This window comes from Cyprinus carpio, chromosome A23, assembly GCF_018340385.1.
Source record: "Cyprinus carpio isolate SPL01 chromosome A23, ASM1834038v1, whole genome shotgun sequence".
NCBI lineage: Eukaryota > Metazoa > Chordata > Actinopteri > Cypriniformes > Cyprinidae > Cyprinus > Cyprinus carpio.
Window position 1 is genome coordinate 15428340 of NC_056594.1, and position 22500 is coordinate 15450839.

The window sequence follows — 22500 nt, forward strand, 5'->3', positions numbered from 1 at the left end:
AAAAAAAAAAAGCCCCCTCAAAAAAAACCCCCCCCCCCCCCCCCCCCCCCCCCCCCCCCTTTTTTTTTTTTTTTTCCCCCCCCCCCCCCCCCGACCCCCGTTTTTTTGCCCCCCCCCCCCCCCCCCCCCCCCTTTTACACAAAAAAAAAAAAACCCAAAAAAAGCCCCCCCCCCCCCCCCCGGCCCCCCCCCCCCCCCCCAAAGGAAAAATTTTTTTTTTTTTTTTTCCCCCCCCCCCCAAACCCCCCCCCCCCCCCCCCCCCGGGGGGGTTTTCCCCCCCCCCCAAAAAAGGGTTTTTTTTCCCTGGGTTTTCCTGCCCTTTTTTTTCCCCCCCCCCCCCTTTCCCCCCCCTTTTTTCCTTTTTTTTTTTGTTTTTTAGCCCTTTCCCCCAATGGGGGCCCCCCCCCATTTTTTGGGGGGGGGGGCCCCCCCCCCCCATCCCCCCCCTTTCCCCCCCCCCCCGGGGGCCCCTTTTTTTGACCAAAACCCCCCAAAGTCCGTTTTTTTAAAAAAAAAAAAAAAAATCCCCTGTCCCCCCGAAAAACCACTGAAATCTTTTAAATATCCAGGGCACACATGTGTGCAATACATTTTGGAAGATTTGGAGATTGCATAGGTTTATGCTGGAACACTTATTAGCCAGCTCAAAAGCGTATGATAATTTAGTGCTCAAAAAACAAATCTTCCAAACCAGTGATGGAAAATTTGACAACATCCGTACTCCAGTCTTCAGTGTCACATGATCCTTGAAAAATAATTCCAGTATGATAATTTAGTGCTCAAAAAACATTTCTTCCTGAAAAATATTGAAATTGTTTAAAACAGCTGTGCTGCTTAAATGGTTTATTTGTGGAAACCAGTAGTGTATTTAATTGAATATAATCATTATTATAGTAATATAATTTGTTTGAAAGAACACTCTTCTGTGCTCTATGCAAAAGTTCTTTTAGATCTTCACTGAAGATTGGCCCCATTTTCTTCATTGCCTCACCTTGTGCCTGCAACCTGGTAATGTGTTCTGCAGGTTAATGTAGATATATAGGACAAAAAGCTTAAAATAGTATGCATTTCATATAATACAAAATCAGTCTGAAACCTTCTCATCTCGTCGCTTTTGACAAGAAACTAAAGCTGAAACTAAAGCTGTCCAACTTCCTTTTGAAATATGTTGCTCAAACCTGTGATGAAATATAGACCAACTTAGTTTTTGTACTATGCTTTGATATTTTTGTACACAGATATCATATCTACTACTGTACCAAACAATTAAAGAGAGATAGACAGTCAGTTCCCACTGCAGCATGTGCAATAATACAGGCTTTAGCTGAACTAGTCAGAACAAAAGCCAGAGAGGCAGTCAGTTTCTCTGGGTCACATATTTCCCAGCATGCCTCAGAGCAAGACTCATTATCATATATTCATGCAACATCGTTTAAACCAAACAACCTTCTGTTCTTCCGTCTATCTTATCTCTTCCTCTTTACAAATACAGGAAGTAAAGAAAACTTAAATAATCAAGACAGGAGAAAAAGGTGCTTGTTTATTGTAGTGTCTCAGTGGTTAGTGTATAGCAAGACACAACCGATATCCTGAGGCCGATCATATGCTGAGGCCCTTGATCTCAGTCATCTGTGCATCCAGTTGGTAGCTGTCATGCAAACACACAAAAAACAGTTGATAAAAAAGAGTAAAAAAAGAAAAAGAGGATGATAAGAAGGTGGTCTTTGTGTGTGTGTGTGACGAGCAAGAGGGAGAGAAAGAGAAAGAGAAAAAAAGGGCGACATTCTGAATCGCTGAGGCTGCACTCACCCGCTTGAATAGTCTATGGTCCATCAAGGGGCTTTGCATTAATAGCAAGACAACACCAGAAAGCTATTAGCACACAGCAGATATCATGATGGCGAAGGAGCAAAAAAAAAAAGACAAAAAAAAAGAGAAGAACACCTCACAAAAAAACACATCATTAATAAATAACAACACTTCAAAGGATGAAAATAAGTCCCGTTATAACTAAATAAAATTGTTTTAACACCAAAATAAAAAATTAAAAAGAAAGAAAAGAATATATGGAAACAAAACATGAAGCTTTCCAAGTGTCACATTTGTGTCAGCAGTGTTTCAGGTAGCGGATGAATGGCATGGCCAGTAGGGGGTGATGTGGCGGTGGGAGAATACCTGTGGCGGCAACGGCGGAGGAACCTCATGATCTTGCGGGCGGCCTGATCCTGCCTTTTAGTGAGAAGACTCTTCTGAAACAGAAACATCACACTTAAACATTTAATTTTGCACATTACATCTTATACATGGGTAACATATCTTGCAGGGCATATATTATGGAACACATTCAGAAGAGCTATTGGCCGAGTACAAAACATCAAACACCAGTTGGAATCAGATTCGGACCGAAGTAAGAGAGAGTGATTAATCACAAGGCAGTGTATTGAGTGCTACCTGAGTTTGTGCTGGACCAGTGCTGCGGTGGCCGCTCTGCGGTGGGGCCTCAGCCGGCCAAACTTCCTGTAGCTGCGGTAGCACTGCTGGATCAGCATGGCTGCCCGCCGGCTCTGCTGGAACTTCTTCTGCTCGTGGTAGCTGCGGAACTTACTCTGGATAAGGATGGCGGCCTGCGTCATCTTCTTATAAAGTGCATACTGATATATAAATACATTAATGAAGACATTAATGACAAAAGTATAATTCTACCCTATTTAACTAACATTGGCCACATACACACTGCAAAGTTTAGAAAGTGACAACCACATTTAAACAACACATTGCATATTTTGGGCTTCTTTTACCCCTTCTTCCAGACCTAATTACTGATTATATAAAAGAGGGATTTTCAAACTTTTTAAAGCCAACAACTATTAAAAGTTATGTTGCCCTCAGGAAACGTTTCCTAAAATATTAAAGCAGCTATATATTTTCATTTATAAAGGTCTTTTTATACTGTGTGAGACAAAAAGCTTAATATAAAGACAACATGTTGTTTCCAAAATTAAATTATCGACTTCTATATTGCTACTTTGAAGCCAATGCAAATTACTCAAATATGGTTTAGAAAATATTGACTTTGTATTTAGTTCAACCCATTATTATGTAATATTAGATGCATAAACCTGAAGATAAACAATTAAATTCAAATGTATTTTAATAGTGTTTTTTTCAATGAATATTGTTTTATATAATTGACAGTTAACTGTGACAGCTCTGAAATACATTTGTATTTCTCATTTGCATTTTGTACACTCTCATATTTTCTGTGGACCCCCTAAACACTCTTTTAGCCATGTGGGGGTCTCCAGTAACAATCTGATCGGCCTATTTAGTCCACAGTATATAGAACATCCCATGCAACTACTGGCATCAAAATGAGTGAATGACACAGTGTATAAGTGGCCATTGCTATTAAATCAATTTTAATATTTGTGTAGACAAAAGAAAATCTTCTTTAAATAATGCATGAACAATCAAACAAATAAAAAATACCTTCAAGGCTATCCATGTTAGCTTGCAAGGGGAAAAAAATAGATTTGTCATGAATGGGAAACAGTGTGACCTTGCACTAAGAGCTCTCCAAGAGCTTTTAAACAACAATTCCCACTACAGCAGGCCTTATAATTGACTGTGCATTTGCTGGAGCTTAACATATTAACCAGACATCCAGCAAAGGTTGGAAAAGCAATGTCAGAGCATCTTAAAGGATTACCTGCTTGTACTTCCTGTAACAGCGCTGAATGACAGTGGTGGCTACTTCCTGTTGCTCGCGCAGTGGCCGTCCCTGCAGGAAGAGAGGGAAACGGGTTAGTCTGAGGAGCTGGCCACATTTGCGAGACGCCCACTAGGCTATTCACTTACAGGAGAATGAAAGTGATAGAGAAAAGACACCCTTCTTGCTTAGCTGCAGCTGGTGCTGAGAGAGCAGACACCTCTGAGCACAAGCGTCAGTTTTGCCAGTTGGTGAATCTTTGTGGGAACTCATTTCAGGCAGCAATCACTCTTTATAATAAGCCAGGCCATGCGCTGGTTAAGCCACCTTACCCATGCTGAAGCTGTGGGGACTGACTAATCTGTGCCTGTGTGTTTATGAACTCATAAGGAAGGACAAAGCAGGAAGGAGACAGAGGGTGTCCCGTGTTGGTTCCTACCAATACCTGTGCATAGACGTTTACATCCTGTCTCTATTCACACATCAACACAAGTGCATGGCACCCGAGCCCCTGGCCTGTACCTTGTACTTGCGGAAAGCGGTCTGCACCAGCCGTGCAGCTTCGTAGAGTTCCCTCTGCTCAGGGTCAGACAGCGTGAGCTGGGCTAGCTCTCTCTCCACTTTGTTGTTGGAGGCTCTGAGAAACTCACTCCACTCGGATGGAGCAGGCAAGGTCGGCTTCTCAAATGGGCCCTCACGCATGGGCGAGTTACCCGGGCTCAGGCTAGGGTTGGAGGGAGGGGTCAGGGGTTCGCTGTATATGGGACTGCTTAAAGAAAAAAAAACACACATACATACATACATACATGGAGTTAGCAGGGTTTAGAAATACATTTTGTTTTTCCTTAAACACATCATCGCCAGCAGGTTCACTTTAACTTTGACATTTGTGCAATTACAAACATTTCTGGCTGCTGTTCAAAGACTGATTTTTGATGTTCAAAAAGTATCTGAATGTCTGTTAATATTCAGTATCATTATTTAGAGAAAAATGTCATATGTTGCAAAAATTCTATATACACACTACTGTTCAAAAGTTTGAGGCCTGGAAGGATTTTTTATGTTCTTGAAATAAGTCTCTTATGCTCATCGGGGCTGATATATATATATATATATATATATATATATATATCTATATATATATATATATAGATATATATATATATATATATATATATATATATATATATATATATAGATATATATATATATATATATATATATATATATATATATATATATATATATAAACTAATATATTTTCAAATGTAATTTATTTCTGAATTTTCAGTAGTCATTACTATAGTCTTAAGTGTCACATGTCACACATATTTTTGAATTGACAAAAGAGTGGCTAGTAAATTCTGCATTCACCAGCCACTGTGGCTGGTGAGCATAAAAGTTAATTTTCCACTCTGGTCGCTGCATATTAGTACATACTGTATGTATATTAAAGTAATGATGTACACTAACCTCAAGTGGATGATGCTGGGCAGGTGTTCCACATCTCCCAGGTAACTGGCTAGCCAGCTCATGGTGTTGGTGAGCCCACTGTTGTCCAGAGGAACAGACTCCACGGTTGGAAAATGTTCCCGCTTGATACGTTCTGGAGTGGCCTCAATGATGTGCTCTGCCAGGCTCATCATATTTGCCTGTGAGGTGCACAAACACATGCATTCAGCGTTACACATGCACAGACTTTCTGTTGTGACAAAATGCACACATATACTCGCTAACCCGTCAGATCAATCGAGGGCCAGGATGTTTACTTTGGAGGAACACGCTTCTACAGCCCCTCTATCCCCATAGAGTGACAGAGATGAATGGGGCTGGACTAACTCCTGGCGATGGGAGCAAATTAATGGCAGAAGTGTATTTTGTGGTGACAAAGGTCTCGGCAGAGAGCAGGGCCGTGGCCGCCGCTCTCTAATGCTGATTTCACATGTCAGCAGGACGGATGGTGCTCTGTATCTCCCTTGGCCTTTCTATGCTTGTAGCTGTGATTGTTTGCAGAGTCTATTTACTGACAAATGTATCAGTACAGGTGTACATGAGGCTGGCTGACTGTGAGCGAGTGCCATTTAGGGCACCGTGTGAGTTTGTTTATATGCACTTTTCTCACCTGCAGGTCCTCCATGTGCGAGAGGCAGTCCTGGTTCTCTAGATCCTCCTTGTAAGAAAGTATCTCAGTGTCTACCATCTCTCTCTCCACCATTCCCAGCATGCTGAGGGGTTGGCCACGCTGTCGCAACCGGCTGGCCAACTTCTCCTTCCCTATGCTCATGCCACTCTTCCTGATCACTTCTCTAGTGCCCCATTTATGCCCTCCACGGTAAGAGGCCACCTTGGCTTGCAGAATACCCACTGTCCCCACACCCTCCTCTGAGACCCTCTTATCCGGGCTGGATGGGGTGGAAGGAAGGGTCTTAGGGCTGGTTGACAGTTTATGTGTCTGCTGTTCCATGTTCAAGGAAACAGACATGGACTTATTCAGCTGTGCTTGCACAAGCTCGGGGTTGGGCTTGTGTTTTTTGGCGAGGGGGAGGTCCCGCTGGCACTCGTTGCTGTAGTAGCTGGAGGGCTCTGATCTTGGTCTTCTCAAATCTAGGCACAAAAGAAAAAGATGGCTATGATATTTTCATTGCTCTGTCTCTGAGGTGCTATTAGTGATAATCTAAATAAATACAAATGTAGACTAATACTAAAGCAAGTACATCTGTTTTATAAATAGTATAGCTTAATGAGCTACAAGCAGTGCTTTTTTCAACTATTAGCTTTTACAATTAGTGAGCTCTCCTAAAATGCCCCCATCTGTCTCATATTTAGCCCTGGAAAGTCTGATTCATTTTAGTGAATTAGTTCATTCAGATGGTGTGTAAATGAACTAGTTCAAAAAAATGAGTGCAGATATCCCTGGCATTTCTCATCTTTTCTATAAAAAATTGTTTGGTTAAATGCTGCTGTTCACCAATGTTTTTGTTTCCGATATATTACTTTTTTTTTGTTGAACTTAATGTAAATTTATCTGTTAATGTTTAATGTTGTCAACCTCTTTAAGATTCATTCATTTATGTCACAGAAGAGTTGACCGTAGCCATTGACTTCCACAGTATTTTTTTCCCCTCCATACTATGGATGTCAATGGCTGCCGTCAACTGTTTGGTTACCAACATTCTTCAAAATATCTTCTTTTGTGCTCAACAGAAGAAAGAAAGTCATACAGGTTTGGAACAACTTGAGAATAAGTAAATTATGACAGAATCTTCATTTTGGGTGAACTATTCCTTTAAATAGCTTTCTTGCATTTAGCAACTTTTTGTTAGCAGCCTGCTAACTACTTTAGAGGTTCTCACCAGGGTTCTGGTTGGTGCAAGGGGTTGTAGTAGTGGTGGCTGTACCAGTGTTCTGTCCGCTGGGGGCCACCATACTGTTGCTGCCCCAGCTGACCATCCAGCTGTTAGAGGTGGGGATGTCGGGATTGGGAGAGAAAGACATGCTAGAGGTTGGGGTTAAGGAGGATGGGGTCTGCTGTTGCTGCTGCTGTTCCTCACTCTGGAGCTGCTCCAGACACTCTGCCAGCTTGGTGTGGCCACGGGAACGGGCGATGAAGAGAGGCAGGCGCCCTAGAGAGTCTGGGATGGCCAGTGCTCTCCGGTCCCACTTGTACAAGACCACAGCTGCCTCTAGGTGACCCAATGCACAAGCCCACATCTACAACAAAGAAACAGAGAAAAATGGGTGTGGGAAAAGCAAAAAAGCATATAGCTGATTTGCCAAATTTACTAAGTTCAATTAAAACTGCTTGAGGAACACACCAGTGGAGTACAAGAGAAGTGATCCACGTTGAGAGGGTCCACCTCAAGTTCCAGATCAATGCTGTCTGCATGCTTCGTGCTGGATAAGACAACAAATACCATTTCTCATGCTTAGCAATGACAGGGGAAATAACACCAAATCAGTTAAAAATGTTTACACATAGATGTAGACAGATCTAATTGCTCTTAACTCACCGCCATTTGATAAGAGTCTGGATGAGGGTGGCGTAGCCTTGGCCTGCAGCAAGGTGTAGCAAGGTCATGCCCCGGAAGGTCTTGGAGTGAATCAGATGTTTGGATTTGGCCCAGCAGGCCCTGTTCATCATCTTCTCACAAACAACCACCACACGACTCTCAAAAGAACTTCCTGCTTGTCCCGAGATACACTGCAGAAGAAAATTAACTATGATGGAAAGACTTTAAAATATGACTGAACATACTAATACACACATAAAAAACACTCATGTGCTGCTATACCTGAGACTGGCTGTTAACACCTCCGTTTCCACCTCCCCCTCCCCCTGCCCCTCCAGTCCCTGCTGTTCCTCCGCTGCCCTGCTGCTGCTGACCAGCCATCTCAGCCATCCTGTGCTCCATCTGTTCCAGCCGCTCCAGGATGGACATTCTGAACTGGTTATCTGCAGAGGAACATTAATATCAGTTTAATCACAGTAGTTCACAAAACTTGGGTTCCAACTTAAGTTTACGCTTAAGTAAAGGATGCAAGTTAGCTACTAAATGCAGAATTAAAAGAAAACGGTTGCTTTAAATTACACATTATCTTACTGAAGATTGAAATAAATTCTTCTTTGGTTTAGCTCACACCCCCAAGTATAATTCTATACTGGATGTTTAATTAAACTCAGTCATTACCCTTATGGTATCACACAGCAGTGAACACAGGATGTTATCAATCACCATTTCCGTAACTGCAGTTATTATTATTATAATAAATTAATGGAATCAGTAATGAGGCACATCAACACATTCAGCTTTAGAAACACAGCAGTGAACACAGACATATAGTAAATTATTTCACAATTTCATAACAAAACTATAACATTACACTCCACTCCAAAACACAACTCACTACCATGAAGCAAGGGTGCCCTGGGCATGGTGTTCTGAATGGTTGCTAGGGTGCAGGATGAGTTAAATACTTACAAAATTACTTTGTTATCCAAATCCTGACAGAGCCAGAACTATTAAGCTGGCTACCTGACTGGACTTTTGACACTAAACATATGGCCATGTAATCTGTCAATCAAAGATGCAGGAGTAAAGTACTGGGACCAAGCACAAATGAACTACAGTATAGCACCAGTACTATACAGTATTAGCCTGTTTCTGTGGCAACCTGCTGCTGCACAGTATCCAAGCGACAGGGGCATGCTGGGCTGTGGTTTGCTCCAGTGTCAGTTTATTGATGAACGGAAAGGCACATTGAGAGATGTCAAAAGTGCAAGAATGTAAAAATAAAATCTGAATTGCCTGTGTAAGCAACATTTGTGTCTTTTGCACTAAAATATATATTTGTTTAATCCAGAGAGCCATGAATATTACACAGCAGGCAGATATTTTTGGTTGCCACCTCAAAATGTAAAAATGCATCATCATGAAGTTAGGGCATCAGAGGTCATGTTAGAGTCTGACCTCCATAATCGACAGTGATAAACTGAATGCTGAACATTAAGTCATGTTGTTGTTAGGGAAATAAAATAAATTTGTGTGAAATAAAATAAAACGTTAAAAAACTTACAAATTGTTGCTTGCCAATATATATATATATGTGGTTATATATATGGTGTCCTATATATATATATATATATATAAACAAAAAATAATGATTTTAAACTAAAAGCATTGTTGCCAATCTATTGCCAATCTATTTCAACAACATAAAAATACATCATCATGAAGTTATTGCCAATCTATGTTATTTCCAACATTGCTATGTGGTTTCTATGGTGTCCTATGTGATTTTTAGCACACTGCTATATAGTTTCCATGGTGTTCTATGTAGTTGCTAGGGTGTTTCGTATTAATCCAGGTCAAAAGAGCCCACCACGACTCCTGGATGCTCTGGATGGTTGTCAGGGTGTTGTACTGAATGGTTGCTAGGGCATTGCTGGGTGGTTACTTTGTCTGTAAAGCTTTCATTCAAGTTCACAGCAAAAATCTGCAGGACATGTTATTTTCCAAAGTTTAATACTTGAGATTATGGATTTGTTCAAATCTCTTAAACCACCTTAAAGCCTTAACAACTACCATTAATAAACCTTGGTGGGTATGGACTTGCATTATTATTTTTCATTTAAACTATGACCTATTGAATCAGTGGGCTTCAGTCTGCCTGCACTCAGTGTTAAAACTTTATTCGGATACCATGCCAGAGAGAGAGAGAAAGAGAGACAGAAGGAGAGTAAGCTACCTAGAGACTAAAGATGCCAAGAGAGAGGCTGTGTGGCAGCACCAGTTAGCAGCAGCATTGACATGTCTTTGTTCAGACACAGTGCTGCAGTCTGCTGCAGTGCAGATGATGTCATCTCCACCTGCTGCTGCGAGTGTGCTCAAAATGCCACACACGTACACTGCAGAGGGAAAGGGGGTTAGGGGGAGGGGCCACATTGCAGGGGGGCGGAGAAAAAGGAGGGACCACCACTCAGAGCTGAAGCAACAACTTCCCATTTCTCCATAAACTACAAATGTGGCAGCCTATTGGCACTGAGAGCAGATATTTAATGACGTGAACTGAAACTCCAAACCTCAGGTTTCACATAACAACATTTTTTAAATTGAATAATGTGTTATCACTTCCCCTTTTCTGTTCCCTGAGCTATTAACACACACTACTTTCTGCAATAATGGTCATAAAGAATAAACTGGTTATCAGACGATGCTTAATCAATAAGCAGAAATCTTGTCCACAGTTAAAATATGATTAATTATGCAGCCCTTGGAAGAATTATAAAAAACTTAATTACGTTGAAAAATTTACTTGAGGAACGGGACCAAAGATAAATTAGGTAAAACTACACTGAACTGCATTCAAACCCAAAAGTGTGGCTATAAACTGTTTAAATCATCTGGATTCAGCCAGATTTATTGAACAGAAAATATTTTTTTTCAAATAATAGGTAAGAACAGTATGTTGCTTTAAAAAGCCTATATTCAAAACATAGTGTATGCTGCGCATTACAACGTGTTTTCTGCTGGGTTCAGCATGTGCCAGATGGCCAAAATAACACAGAAACTCTACTTTCAGCATCATGTCTGAGATTCTTCTAAGTGTGAATGCTGTAAACTATCAAGATGCCAAAATGAACTATGTGTGAAACAGGCTTAAGACAATGTCACCATGTCTGTCTCTCCAGAGACTGCCTTCTTGTGTGAGCTGCACCAAAACTGCCTCCAACATTGCCTCAGGCTCCTGTTTAAGCTTTTCAACATCTGCCTTTGCCTCTATGCAACCACAACTTTTTCTCCTCCTCTTTCCATCCCTGCTTTTAGAATGACTCATGGGCACTGAGTCGCGCTCATGGACGTCAGACATAAGGTGTGTGTGTGAGCTGAGAGATTCTGGGGAGTAATGGCTGAGAAAGAGAGAGAGCTGATAGACGGCTCAATGAGAGCAGAACTTCATTAAGGGTCTATTCACTATTTATTCCTGTGGGAGACTTGATGAGTCAGGAGCTGAAGACTCTGAGTGTGCGTTTATTTTCAGCTCAGGAACTGCTTCTATATCTTTGAGGATTCTGTCTATATACTAGTCACATATTCACAAACAAAAACACCACACACACCTGGAATTATCACAGAGATATTAATGCTCTGTCATTCACCAAAATAGGCTACCGGAGTCTCAATTTGTCTACTTCACTCTTCCTTGCATCTTATAACGCTACCTGGGCTGCACTCATTTGTTGCAATAAACCACTGCAATAATGTAATGCATTAATATATAATTCTTTGCAAGAGGATATAAGTGCTATGTGGGCGTACCTGTTTTCATCTTTCTGTTTCATTAATGTTTACAGTTTCCACTTAAATGAGATTATACATAATGCTTGCTTTCATATATACATTTGAACAAACTGTATACTGCACAATCCTATGGTTTTAAGAAATTAATAAGTACTGTTACTCAATCATAAACATTTCAAATATTTCAAACTATTTTGTCACACATGACCAAATTACATGCATATCCAACTGATCAAGTGGCATCCAGTTGCCATTTTAGAAATAAAGTCAGTTATTAGCATTGTAAATCCAATTTTGTGTTAAAAAATCTTAACTCTTGGCAATCTAATGACATGATAAAAACAAATGTGTTAAAAATCATAATTAAAATATTACTTTCAGAACGAAAGGTCAAGCTGAGTGCACGGCCTTGTAGAATACAGTATTCCGGGCAGTACTGTATGTTCAGCTGTTCTGTACTGCATATTTTGGAAAGTGTATGTAGTAGATAATCTGAGTTTTCAATGCATACAGAAAACTGTATACTGCAGGCTCATAGAGCAGTATGGTAGCATGCTGCTATTCTTAACTATTCATCCATCACAGAATCCCATGTATGGCCATCAGGTGGTGGATAATACCCCAGCTCTTCAGAATGATGGTGTTCTGGAGAACCCCCTTCCTGAGTTAAGCTCCGCTGGTTGACGTAGGCTGGTATTTAGTGGAGGAGAGGGGGAGTGACGTTGGCAGAGGCTCTCCCAGCTGTGACCACCATCTGCACTCACCCTCTCATCTCAAGAACAGACGACATGAATAAACAGTATTATCATTCACTTTATAAGGATGAACTATGAACTACGAGGATAATGCATCATCCTCAATACTGATCTGTCAAGTTACACATTACCAGCCCATAATGTAAGTACTGACAATGTTAAATAGAGTGCTAACTTAATAATAATATTCAGAATGAAAGACTGAATTTTTGATATTTTATTAGAAAGACAAAAATATAAAATATCTACTAAAAATTAACATAAGACCTGTGATCGTAAGTGTGAAGATCACTAATGATTCATTTTGTCACTTTAAAAAGACATGAAGATTTCTATTCATACTAATGCATCACACTCCCAATTATACAGAAATTATTTTATTATTATTATTTTTTTTTTACATTTTTAAATTATGACATAATGAGGTTAAAAAGTTTAAATTATCCCTGCTATTGAGAAAAAGTATGGAAATATTTTACAGCTGCAATTGCAGTGCAAATGTTTAAAAATCCATTCCTTACTTAAATTTCTCAACTGAAAAGTGTAGATAAGATTTCTAAAATTGAAACAACTCTACGTTAAAGGCTGAGAAAAGTCTATTTAAAGATTAACCATATCAGCCTTGGAGGACACTGTAGGTTAAGGTGTCAACACTGATTGTGTTAAGTCAAACCGAAAAACCCTTACATCTGGCACAGTATGTACTAGATATTTCTGCCACATATTTTGTCATGCTGTAGAAAGAAGTACAGTACACATTCTGAGCATAAGGAAAGATAATATGCTTATCCAATAAAAAATATTTTAGTGTTGATAAACAGTACCAATACAGTTCTATTTAAATATACACAGTTAGAAACATGAGGGCATTTCTATATTTCCATCCATGTCTGTTGCTGGAATATTACCACAGGCAGCAACATTATTTCTCACCTCTGAGGCCTCTGTGTCCAGTCACACTACAGGACTGCTTTCACAGAACAAGTCTCTTTCAGTCTAGACTTCAAAAGAGGTGTGAGCAAGGAGGTGCTGCAGAGATCTATGGGCTGCACATGCATAAAACAAAACAAAACTCCTCTTTTCCCAGGTGTTACAACAAGAACGAAATGTTTAAAACACAGGCTGAGTTCTTCTGCCCTGATTTTGAGAGCTGAAGTTCTAGGAGGAACTGTGTCAGCCGACTGTTACATACATGTTACTTTGCCATTAAGGATACTAGTGATTAAAGGGTTTAACGTGTGTGACCCTTCTGGAAACACTCCAGTCCTGAAGGAAAGGATAAAGAATGAAGCCTTTCCATGACTGACTTACGACATGGCATTGTACTAATCATTCACTGTACTACTGTCTATCACAAGCATAGAGCAGTGGGATACAGTATTCTTTCTTTATCAGTGAGAAACCAGACAACAAGTGTAATATTTTAATCAACAGTTCAATAAGCAATATGTTAATACTGAGGAATTTATATTTGAGGGCTCTTACTTTGTTTTTGTTCCACAGATTCAAACAATGAGTAAATGATTAAATGATTCACTCAAAGACAGTCACTTGTTTCTTTATTGACTCACTCATAAAGACAGTTACAGGTTTCGTTCCCAAATGATCCAATGTTTTTGAATGAATCAGTTGAATGAATAATTCAATCTATCACTCATAAAGTCACTTCCTGCCACCTACTGACAAAACCATGTAGAGTGCAGACAGAGACACTGAAAGTTCCTTACCACTAATGTACAGACTAACAGCCTTATCCCAGCCTAATCCTAATGTGTACAATTTTTATTTTTTTTTTTACTTATTCGTAGTATATGTAAATATTAGGAATTGCTTACCCATAAATGAAAACTATCACCCTCAGGCCATCCAAGATTTAGATGAGTTTGTTTCTTAATCACAGTCCAAACAGCTGATAAAATAATCCACAATAACCCACATGACTCCAGTCCATTAAATAACATATTGTGAAGCAAAAAGCTGTGTGCTCATAATAAACAAATCCATCATTAAAACATTTTGAACTTCAAGCCATTGCTTCCAGCTAAAACCCTCTATCCATAATATTGCTTTTTCCAGTGAAAGTGTCATTTTATCTGAATCAGGAGAGAAATATGCATAGATCAAACAGTTTATAAACAGCCCAAAACAGTTTTACAGAAATAAGTTGATGATTTTTGATGTAAGAGAACAAGAGGGAATGGACTTTTTCACCGGAGAAAGCATTATTATGGATTATAGGCTCACATTTTGACCAGAAGCAGCACTTTAATGTTAAAACGCATCATTGATAGATTTGTTTCTTGCAAACACAGAACTTTTCACTTCACAAGACGTTAACTGATGTACTAGAGTTTACTTGTGGATTATTGTGATGTTTTTATCAGCTATTTGAACTACTATTCGCAAAGGATTCATTGTTGAGCATGTGATGTGATGCTAAACTTCTTTAAATCTGTTCTGATGAAGAAACAAACTCATCTACATCTTGGATATCCTGAAAGTGAGTATATTTTTAATGTTAAAAATGTATACATTAGGATTAGTTAATGCATTAACCTGAATTAACAATCAACAATCATTTAAGATTTATACTTGCTATACAGTACATGTGTTCATTTTATGATATTAATGCATTAACTAATATCACCATATTGAATCTTCTTATAAAGTAATAACATATTTTAATTAACTAATGCATATCATTCATGTATGCACATTGCACAAAAGTTCTGTTGCATATACACTGTACTTTATTCTCCTTTCACCAGCTTCCCAAATCATAGCATGGTTTTGTGCAAACTTGAATGCTGTCTCTTTCTGGTTGAACTGAGCCCTCCAATTTAATATCCATACAAACCAGCAGCAAATCAAATTAAATCAGAGGCAGGCATCTCCACAAGCGAACTGCTTTACCCATCCTCCAAGACATGCCCTGGTTATATCTCCTACTTCATGTGGCACTGTGTGACACATTTATTCATGCAATAACAAAATTCTTTATCATGCTTGGCAATAGTGCCAGACTAATACATCATCATACATTATCATGCTATATTATGAATAGTCTTTTATATGAACCTTTATATGCACCAGTCTACAAAAATCTCACAAAAGACTCATTCATACTGTTATTAATGACTACGGTTCATGTGAGTCAGCTACATTTTTGCTCAGCTCTCCCTGTCATCATTCAAACAAAGCATACAAAACAACCAGGCAACAATGCTGACTACAGTGTACAATGTCAAATATATTTCAATGATAAAACTAACAGTGGAAATGCTTTCATCAGCAGTTTGATTTGGTATCAGCATATCTTCTGTCATTTTCTTAAATAGTATATATTTCACCTTGGCTTATCACTCTTTTAAAAAACAAAAAACAAAACAAAAGCCTTAACTCAAACTCAAGCCTTTTTTCAATCAATTTCAGTGTACCTCTAACAGTCTAGGGGTCACTGTCCCAATCTCCCTAACTACTGTCTGATTTAACACTAATTAACAATTGTGCCCTTGAGGCACATTGTGCTAGCTAGAAGCCACTAATGCGGAATGTACTCTGCACTGATCTGGGGTGTAAAAATATGACGTGGATTTTTACCAATCACCGCTAGAAACTGGCTGAATAAACAGTGGGAAAATGCATCTGCAAGGAATTTTTTATTTGAAAAATTCTTCAAATCAATCTTAAAAGCAACTGAGAGACACTTATTTAGACTGACCATGAGAGAAACTGTGCACACTAAGACAAACATCAAGTTCCTAAAGCAATGTTTATCACTATCAACAAGTTTCCCAGATATAATAAAGTAAATAGAACAGGATCCAGCAGAGTGCAATCAGTCAAGAAAGACTGGCGCTGCACAAGAAGCTTGGTAGTCTTAATGGGTAATTCAGTGCATGATGATAGCTGCAGAAACACTGTACAGAAATGACTCTTTTCCTTAACAAGATGACTATCATGACCACAACTTCCTATGAAAAAACCTGACCAGATGTCCTCTGAAGCTCAGTTTAAGTGTTCTGACATTTCCTGCACTACTCTAAATGAGGTTCAATCAGACAAACTGAATAAAAACTGAACAACTATGAAATAAAATATATTAACATTTTTAAAAGCATATTAACTGTAAAGAGCTGATGGTTTTAAAAATGGAATGAATATAAATCCCTCAATCAATCAATATTCCCAAGCACTTTCAATTTAGCATTTTCAATGTTCAGCAACAAAACACATGACATGACTGAAATCCATGAACTGCAAAAAGTAAAGCTCCTGGATGGAATAAGGTAGCGAATATTCATTCAGAGGCAATAAAACCATGGAAGTTGTAGGGCTGTTGAGTTCATTAACCCTATTGCACTATGTTGCCTCAGGATAACAAAGCAATTTTCTACACTGTGCAAGTACTTATGGTAAAAGGGTGATTGATTTTTCACCCATCAAAAATATGTTAATTTGTTAAACAGTAAACCTAATTTTCAAACATTTATTGCTTAAATGTGTCCTCCAGAAGCAACACTACATGACAGTGGAGTAGACACAGCTCACATGTGCATTGATGTCACACATGCAACAACTATAGAAAATATTTCAGTAGTCATGCATGTATTTTTTCTATTATACATTATTAAAGTAACTATATTTTTAATATTTATTAACAATTAAGTTAAGCTTAGGTAATAAGTTATATAGGAAAAAACTCTATAAGACTATCACGTAGAAGTTAATGTCCATACACATTTATAGATCTACACAATTGTTCTTTAAAAAACAACAACAGATTTTTAAATTAATTTCCTCAAAACAACATACACGAATGTGATCCCTTTAAATTCTAAAAATGTTTTTAGTAACATTTTATGCTATAAATGCGGGTGAAATTGTAACACTGATTTCATAATGCGTGCGATATAGGCTTAACTGACAAGAAATCTTCCCTACAGTATTTCCAATCAGGACAGTCAGACAGTATCAACAGGTTGTTGAGGAAGACATTGTTGGAGAACTACGAGTCTAACGATCGCTAAACTCTATTTTCTCGCCACAAACCATGAACACCATACAATTCGTTAGACTAACTTTTGTCTTAAATTTGAATTTTTTACGTGCTCACTTGCGCGTGCCTGGTGAGTCGCTGTCCTCGGTGCTGAAAACAAGAGCGCAGAGCACAGGACTCTCACACACACACTCACTTCGGTCACGACTACAGCTAAAAGACCCACTAACTGACAAGACTGCCGCACAAATTAGCAGCTTTTCCTAGTTTGCCGTGGGATGCTTTGGTGCAATGAAGTGTCAGACAAGCGGATCTCTGTCATTTCCTGTTTAAGATTATCGAAATGAGAGAAAGATGGCGAGCACATTTAGATTACAGAACCAGCGATCCAACCCCCCAAATTATGAAAGGGCCATATATTAAAAATAGTAAATGAAATAGCCAAAGGTAACTATTTGTCTCAAAGCTGGAAAAATCAGGTGCTCTGTTCAAGTTCTCCTCAGGTGGTCTGCTCCAGCATTTATTCAATATCGTCTCGTATTTCATGTATGTTCACGATCAGAATCTTGTGTCTATTTTGGAAGCTGACACATTTAGTTCAGGAAACTACAAAAAGCAGCCCTTCAGTACTCAGAACAGATACTTGAGCCTCAACGGACTTATTTTTAGAAACACAATCTAGCATTTAAAGGAAAGGTAGGAGTGTAAATGAAAAACGCACCGAACGTGACATTTCTCTATAGCTGAAGTAAAGCACTATGCTCACTCGGTCTTCCACAGATGGAACTGACCAGGGTTTAAAAGTGGGCAAAGCACATGTTGTAACTTTACAGACAAGACTACACACATACAGACACTAGGTTCATTTAAACAAGTCCAACCTTCTATTTCACTGTCCATCGAGAGTCGCCCTGCAAAGCAAACGGTCCCTTGTCTTTAGGAAAAGCAGATGTGATTCATCGGCATCCTGACCACAATGTCCCAAATGACCGTGTCTCACACACGCAGTTTGCCCCTATATTTACTAATACTGGGCAAAATGACTATCCTTTTTTATACTATGGGAATGTCCTGAAAGGTCTCATGAACAATAGAAGAAAGTATAGAAGCGACGTGCAAGAGCAGAGAGAAATGTAAAGCCCGCTCACTTACTCTCGTACTCCCCCCCGCCCCTCTTTACCAGAGATATCTTACTCCAGCACTACGTCCGGTGTTGCCAAGTCCGCACATGATAAGCCACTTCGGCCTTGCTATTTCATAATGAGCATGTTTTGGATGCGGTTTTGGGGCTTTTTCCAGACAGTCCCATACTATCGGATATATGAAACACATTTTATTAGTTAATAAAATAATATGTGTTTAATGAAAATACACTATTTTAAAGCTAACAGCAAATAAATCTCGCTTAATCTATGTCTTATCTAATTTATAAGTTTATGTTTTAAACACAATGCCTGTCTATCTCTAAGAATTATGAAAAACCATCAGCACAGCAGGTACAACAAAAAAAGAAACCTCTTATTTTATTATAAGCGCTTTCGCTTATTTTTTTTGCGAGATCTGGCAACTTTGACTACTGCTCTCCTCCTGCGCGCGTGCGTGAATCTCAGCGAGAGGAGACGCTACACACGTGCCGCAGGTAAACAGACGCCCTAGTTTTCCACGATCCATGAAGACAAAGCAAAAAAAAAAAAAAAAAAAATAAGGCCACCTCTGAAATTATTAATGGGAAAAACAGCATGTGACACTGTCTTTCCATTAATAATTACTACTCCACTTTTTCTGCAGTTTTTTCAAATCGGATTAGTAAATTTCCCCATACATATTTAACCTTTTTTTTGTTTGTTTGTTTGTTTGTTTGTTTTGTTGTTTATTTTTCATATCTATAAATTACAAACATTGTGTTGAACCGATGTTGAAATGCTGATTCATCTATGGTAATGTGCAAAGAGCGGCAACAATTGACCACTGAATAACTAGACAGTAATTTGGACACACACTTAAATCGGTGGACAATATGAACTGGCAAGAAGACAATATACGGTTACAGTGCACAACGACTCCAGCCTGTGGCTTCGTACCTGCAATGCTGCAGAGAGAAGCAACGCCCCGCCCCCATTCTGCATTATGACAAATCAAGGCAGGCAGCTGTGTGCCATTAGAGCATCAGAGCACACAGCTGCAAGGAAGCGATAAATGTAGTGTCAAACAGCAGATGCTGAGGTTTGTCTCGAAAACGTTTTATTTGGGAGTAGTGCTCGATATAAAAACCAGGCTGTGGTTTAAAGGCCAGGTGTGAGAATCAGTGCAGAAGCAAGTGTATAAACCCAAAAATCCGGTAAATGGACTGAGTGTGCTTATTGTTATGGCCCTCTTCTGAGAAACAACAGTCACATCACAATCACAACAATCGGCCACATCCCAGCTGTACTGCTTAAAGCCTGTGCAGTCTTATTTATATGCTTGTAGGAATACTCATAACATCCCTAACAAGCAAGAGACTTTCTATCTAAAACTTATTATTGGTTTTTCTAATAGCATAATCTTACTGTATGTACAGTACTTAGTCCATTGATATTCTGACCAGCTTCACCTGTTAATAGCAAATACACTTCCAAATATCACACGCAGTTGAACCCCCCATTAATTCACGAGTCAGAGCAGGAGTTAGAGGGAAATAATTTACAAAATGTCTTTGTGATTTCCTTGCATACTTCGCCACCCTCAACACTGTTTCATGCTGTGCTTTAAGTCAAACCAACTGATGACTCACTCTAATTCAGTTAAGCTTATTCTTATCCACTAATCCACTAAACCTACCCTTTGCTACTTAAGTTTCTAAAACAAAGAGCTAAATGAAAATACTTCAAGAAACAATTCTCAAGGATTCCATAAATGATGAAAAACCATAACAGTGTGGTATACTGTAGATAATTTAGTCATTACAGTAGTCTAAGTGTGCATAACAACCAATTTAATGTATTTTGCACTATATATATGTACTGTAAAATATGATAATCAAGCCACAACAATGTTTTTCTATTATGTTAACTTGTCAAAATTTATTTCAATTTCATTATTTTTTTTATGATATGAGATCAACTCGACAAGATTAAATTTTTTTTGTTGTTGAAATTTCTTGTACAGCCAACAGTGTATAAAAAAAAGATGTGTGTGTGTGTGTGTTGTCTATACACAGTTGTCTAAGTCTAGAGAGTCATGGTTGGCTGTGCTGTCTGTGAGATGTGAATGGACTGGTGTTGTGTTGAATGGAGACCGGGTTCTGAGAGGGGTCTTGGTCCTCTCCTGCTCCCTTTTTCCCCTTAGGGCTGTCTGCATTGCAGCTGTCTCCTTCCACAGGCTCCTCACCATGCCCTACTTTACCCTGTCAATGCACACTGCAGTAACAAAACTCACCCCCGCCCCCCACCTTCACAGACAAACAGCACCACACAGAGGCACTGGCACTCTCTTCTTTACTCAGACTCATAGGAGACAGAGCACTTATCCTGTCCTTATAACACACACACACACACACACACACACACACACACACACACACACACACACACACACACACACACACCTCCCAGATTAAATACCCACAGAAATCAGCCGTTTAATAGATATGTGCAGTGAAGTACAGTAAGTGTATCTCTTGGTGTGAGTGCACGCATCCCTTTTACTGTAATGTGTGTTTTTTTTTCAATTGGTTTGGCTTAGTCTTCTGCTCTCAAAACATCAGGCTTGTCAAACACAAGCTGCATCTGAACACTGGCTGCCACTCCATGCTGCCCGAATCATTCATAGGGATTGTTTGTCTTGGCTAAACATCCTATCACTATGGCGTGTCACTTTGTCCATATGCTCCAATATTTTCATAAGCTCTTTGACGCCACTGTCTCAGATTGAGGCAGCCTGGATTGTGCTGAAGCATGTGTGTGGGATTTTATTTGGTTTGCCAGGCTTTAAAGAGGGCAAATCCCCCACAGCGATGGTATGATTAGACTTAAACCCTTGCATTTAAGTTAACTCTAACAGATTAGGACAGCAAAAGGACACTTTGTAAAGTTCACCAATATGTGTGCAAAAGCAAGCTGAAACAGTACAGTGTAAGTGTTTAATAGTGGATCTGAGTCACGTCTTTCTTTTTGTCCCATCTTCTCACAGACTGCTAACCAATGGTTAACATGGTAACACTTTAGGTTGAATTTGTTTCCATTTGCAAATGCACCAGCCAATACATCTGAACACTTTAAGTTAACATGAAAGCATTAAGAATGAACATGAATCTGTATTGTTTTAGTATACACTATTATAGTATTAATTCATATTTTAATTTAGCTTTTATTTTTTATTTTCATTTATTTTACTTTTAGTAATTGTGTTATTATGTGCATTTGTAATTTCTATTCAGCTTTATTTTTTATTTCAGTTTTAGTTTTAACAATTTTAGTACTTCAACTTACAGCTCTGGTCACAAGGTGACATATCCCTTGCAGAATATGCAAAGTGTTTATAATGTTAAGGGATGATGAAAATTGCATGTTATTTTTTATTTAGTACCGTCCTGAATAAGCCATTTCACATAACAGATATTTACATAAATTCCACAAAACAAATTAATAAGTACATTTATTAAAAATGACCCCATTCAAAAGTTTACATACCCTTGAACCTTAATACTGTGTGTTGTAAAGGAATTAACAATAAACCATAGTATACTTTTAAATTAAATAAACAAACATTTGTGATAACTAGTTCATTGGCTAATTTAACAATTAACAACCTTATTGCAAGATTAATGTTGATAAAATCTTATAGAATAAAATTATGCATTTTTGTGCAAAAACCATGCCAAAACCTTCATATAAATACAGAGATACAAAGTCAAGCCAGGTGTGAAGGAATGATCAGTTTGTCTTGTCACGAAAAGCTTGTACTATTTCCAGACTGCCCTTCCCCTTGACCCTAAAGAATTAACCACTTATATAAATTACTGCCTCCATCTCTCCTTTGTGCTTGCCATGCCTCCATTAGATTAAAGCACAAAGGGCAAAAAAAAAACCAAACATCAAAACTTCTTCCTGTTGTTCTTAAAGCCCTTTAACAAATTTATTAGCTCTGAATAACACACTTTACCTTAGCTTGTTGACCTCAAATACATTTTCAACACTGTTGATGACTGCTCAGATTTCAACAGAACTCTGCTTTTTTTTTTTTTTTTTTTTTTTTGC

At 38.7% G+C, this 22500-nt stretch overlaps 1 protein-coding gene across 11 annotated transcripts in view; it reads right to left on the reverse strand.

Moving 5' to 3' along the window:
* Window positions 1-1732: 1732 nt before the first annotated feature.
* The window catches only part of LOC109088860 (calmodulin-binding transcription activator 1-like), a 342437-nt gene continuing 321669 nt past the window's right edge, over window positions 1733-22500 (reverse strand). For 3 of the 11 annotated variants that reach the window (XM_042713379.1, XM_042713384.1, XM_042713386.1), the window contains 12 exons: window positions 8003-8163; window positions 7721-7911; window positions 7526-7604; window positions 7064-7421; window positions 5833-6314; window positions 5184-5362; window positions 4233-4479; window positions 3711-3782; window positions 3491-3511; window positions 2453-2652; window positions 2177-2250; window positions 1735-1841 (listed from right to left, as the gene is read on the reverse strand). In XM_042713379.1, the coding sequence (XP_042569313.1) occupies window positions 2202-2250; window positions 2453-2652; window positions 3491-3511; window positions 3711-3782; window positions 4233-4479; window positions 5184-5362; window positions 5833-6314; window positions 7064-7421; window positions 7526-7604; window positions 7721-7911; window positions 8003-8163 (2039 nt within the window). In that variant the 3' untranslated portion in view covers window positions 1735-1841; window positions 2177-2201. Of the gene's footprint in view, window positions 1842-2176; window positions 2251-2452; window positions 2653-3490; window positions 3512-3710; window positions 3783-4232; window positions 4480-5183; window positions 5363-5832; window positions 6315-7063; window positions 7422-7525; window positions 7605-7720; window positions 7912-8002; window positions 8164-22500 lie in introns of all 11 variants that reach the window. The other 8 variants (XM_042713389.1, XM_042713387.1, XM_042713388.1 and 5 more) reach the window with 6 other exon arrangements.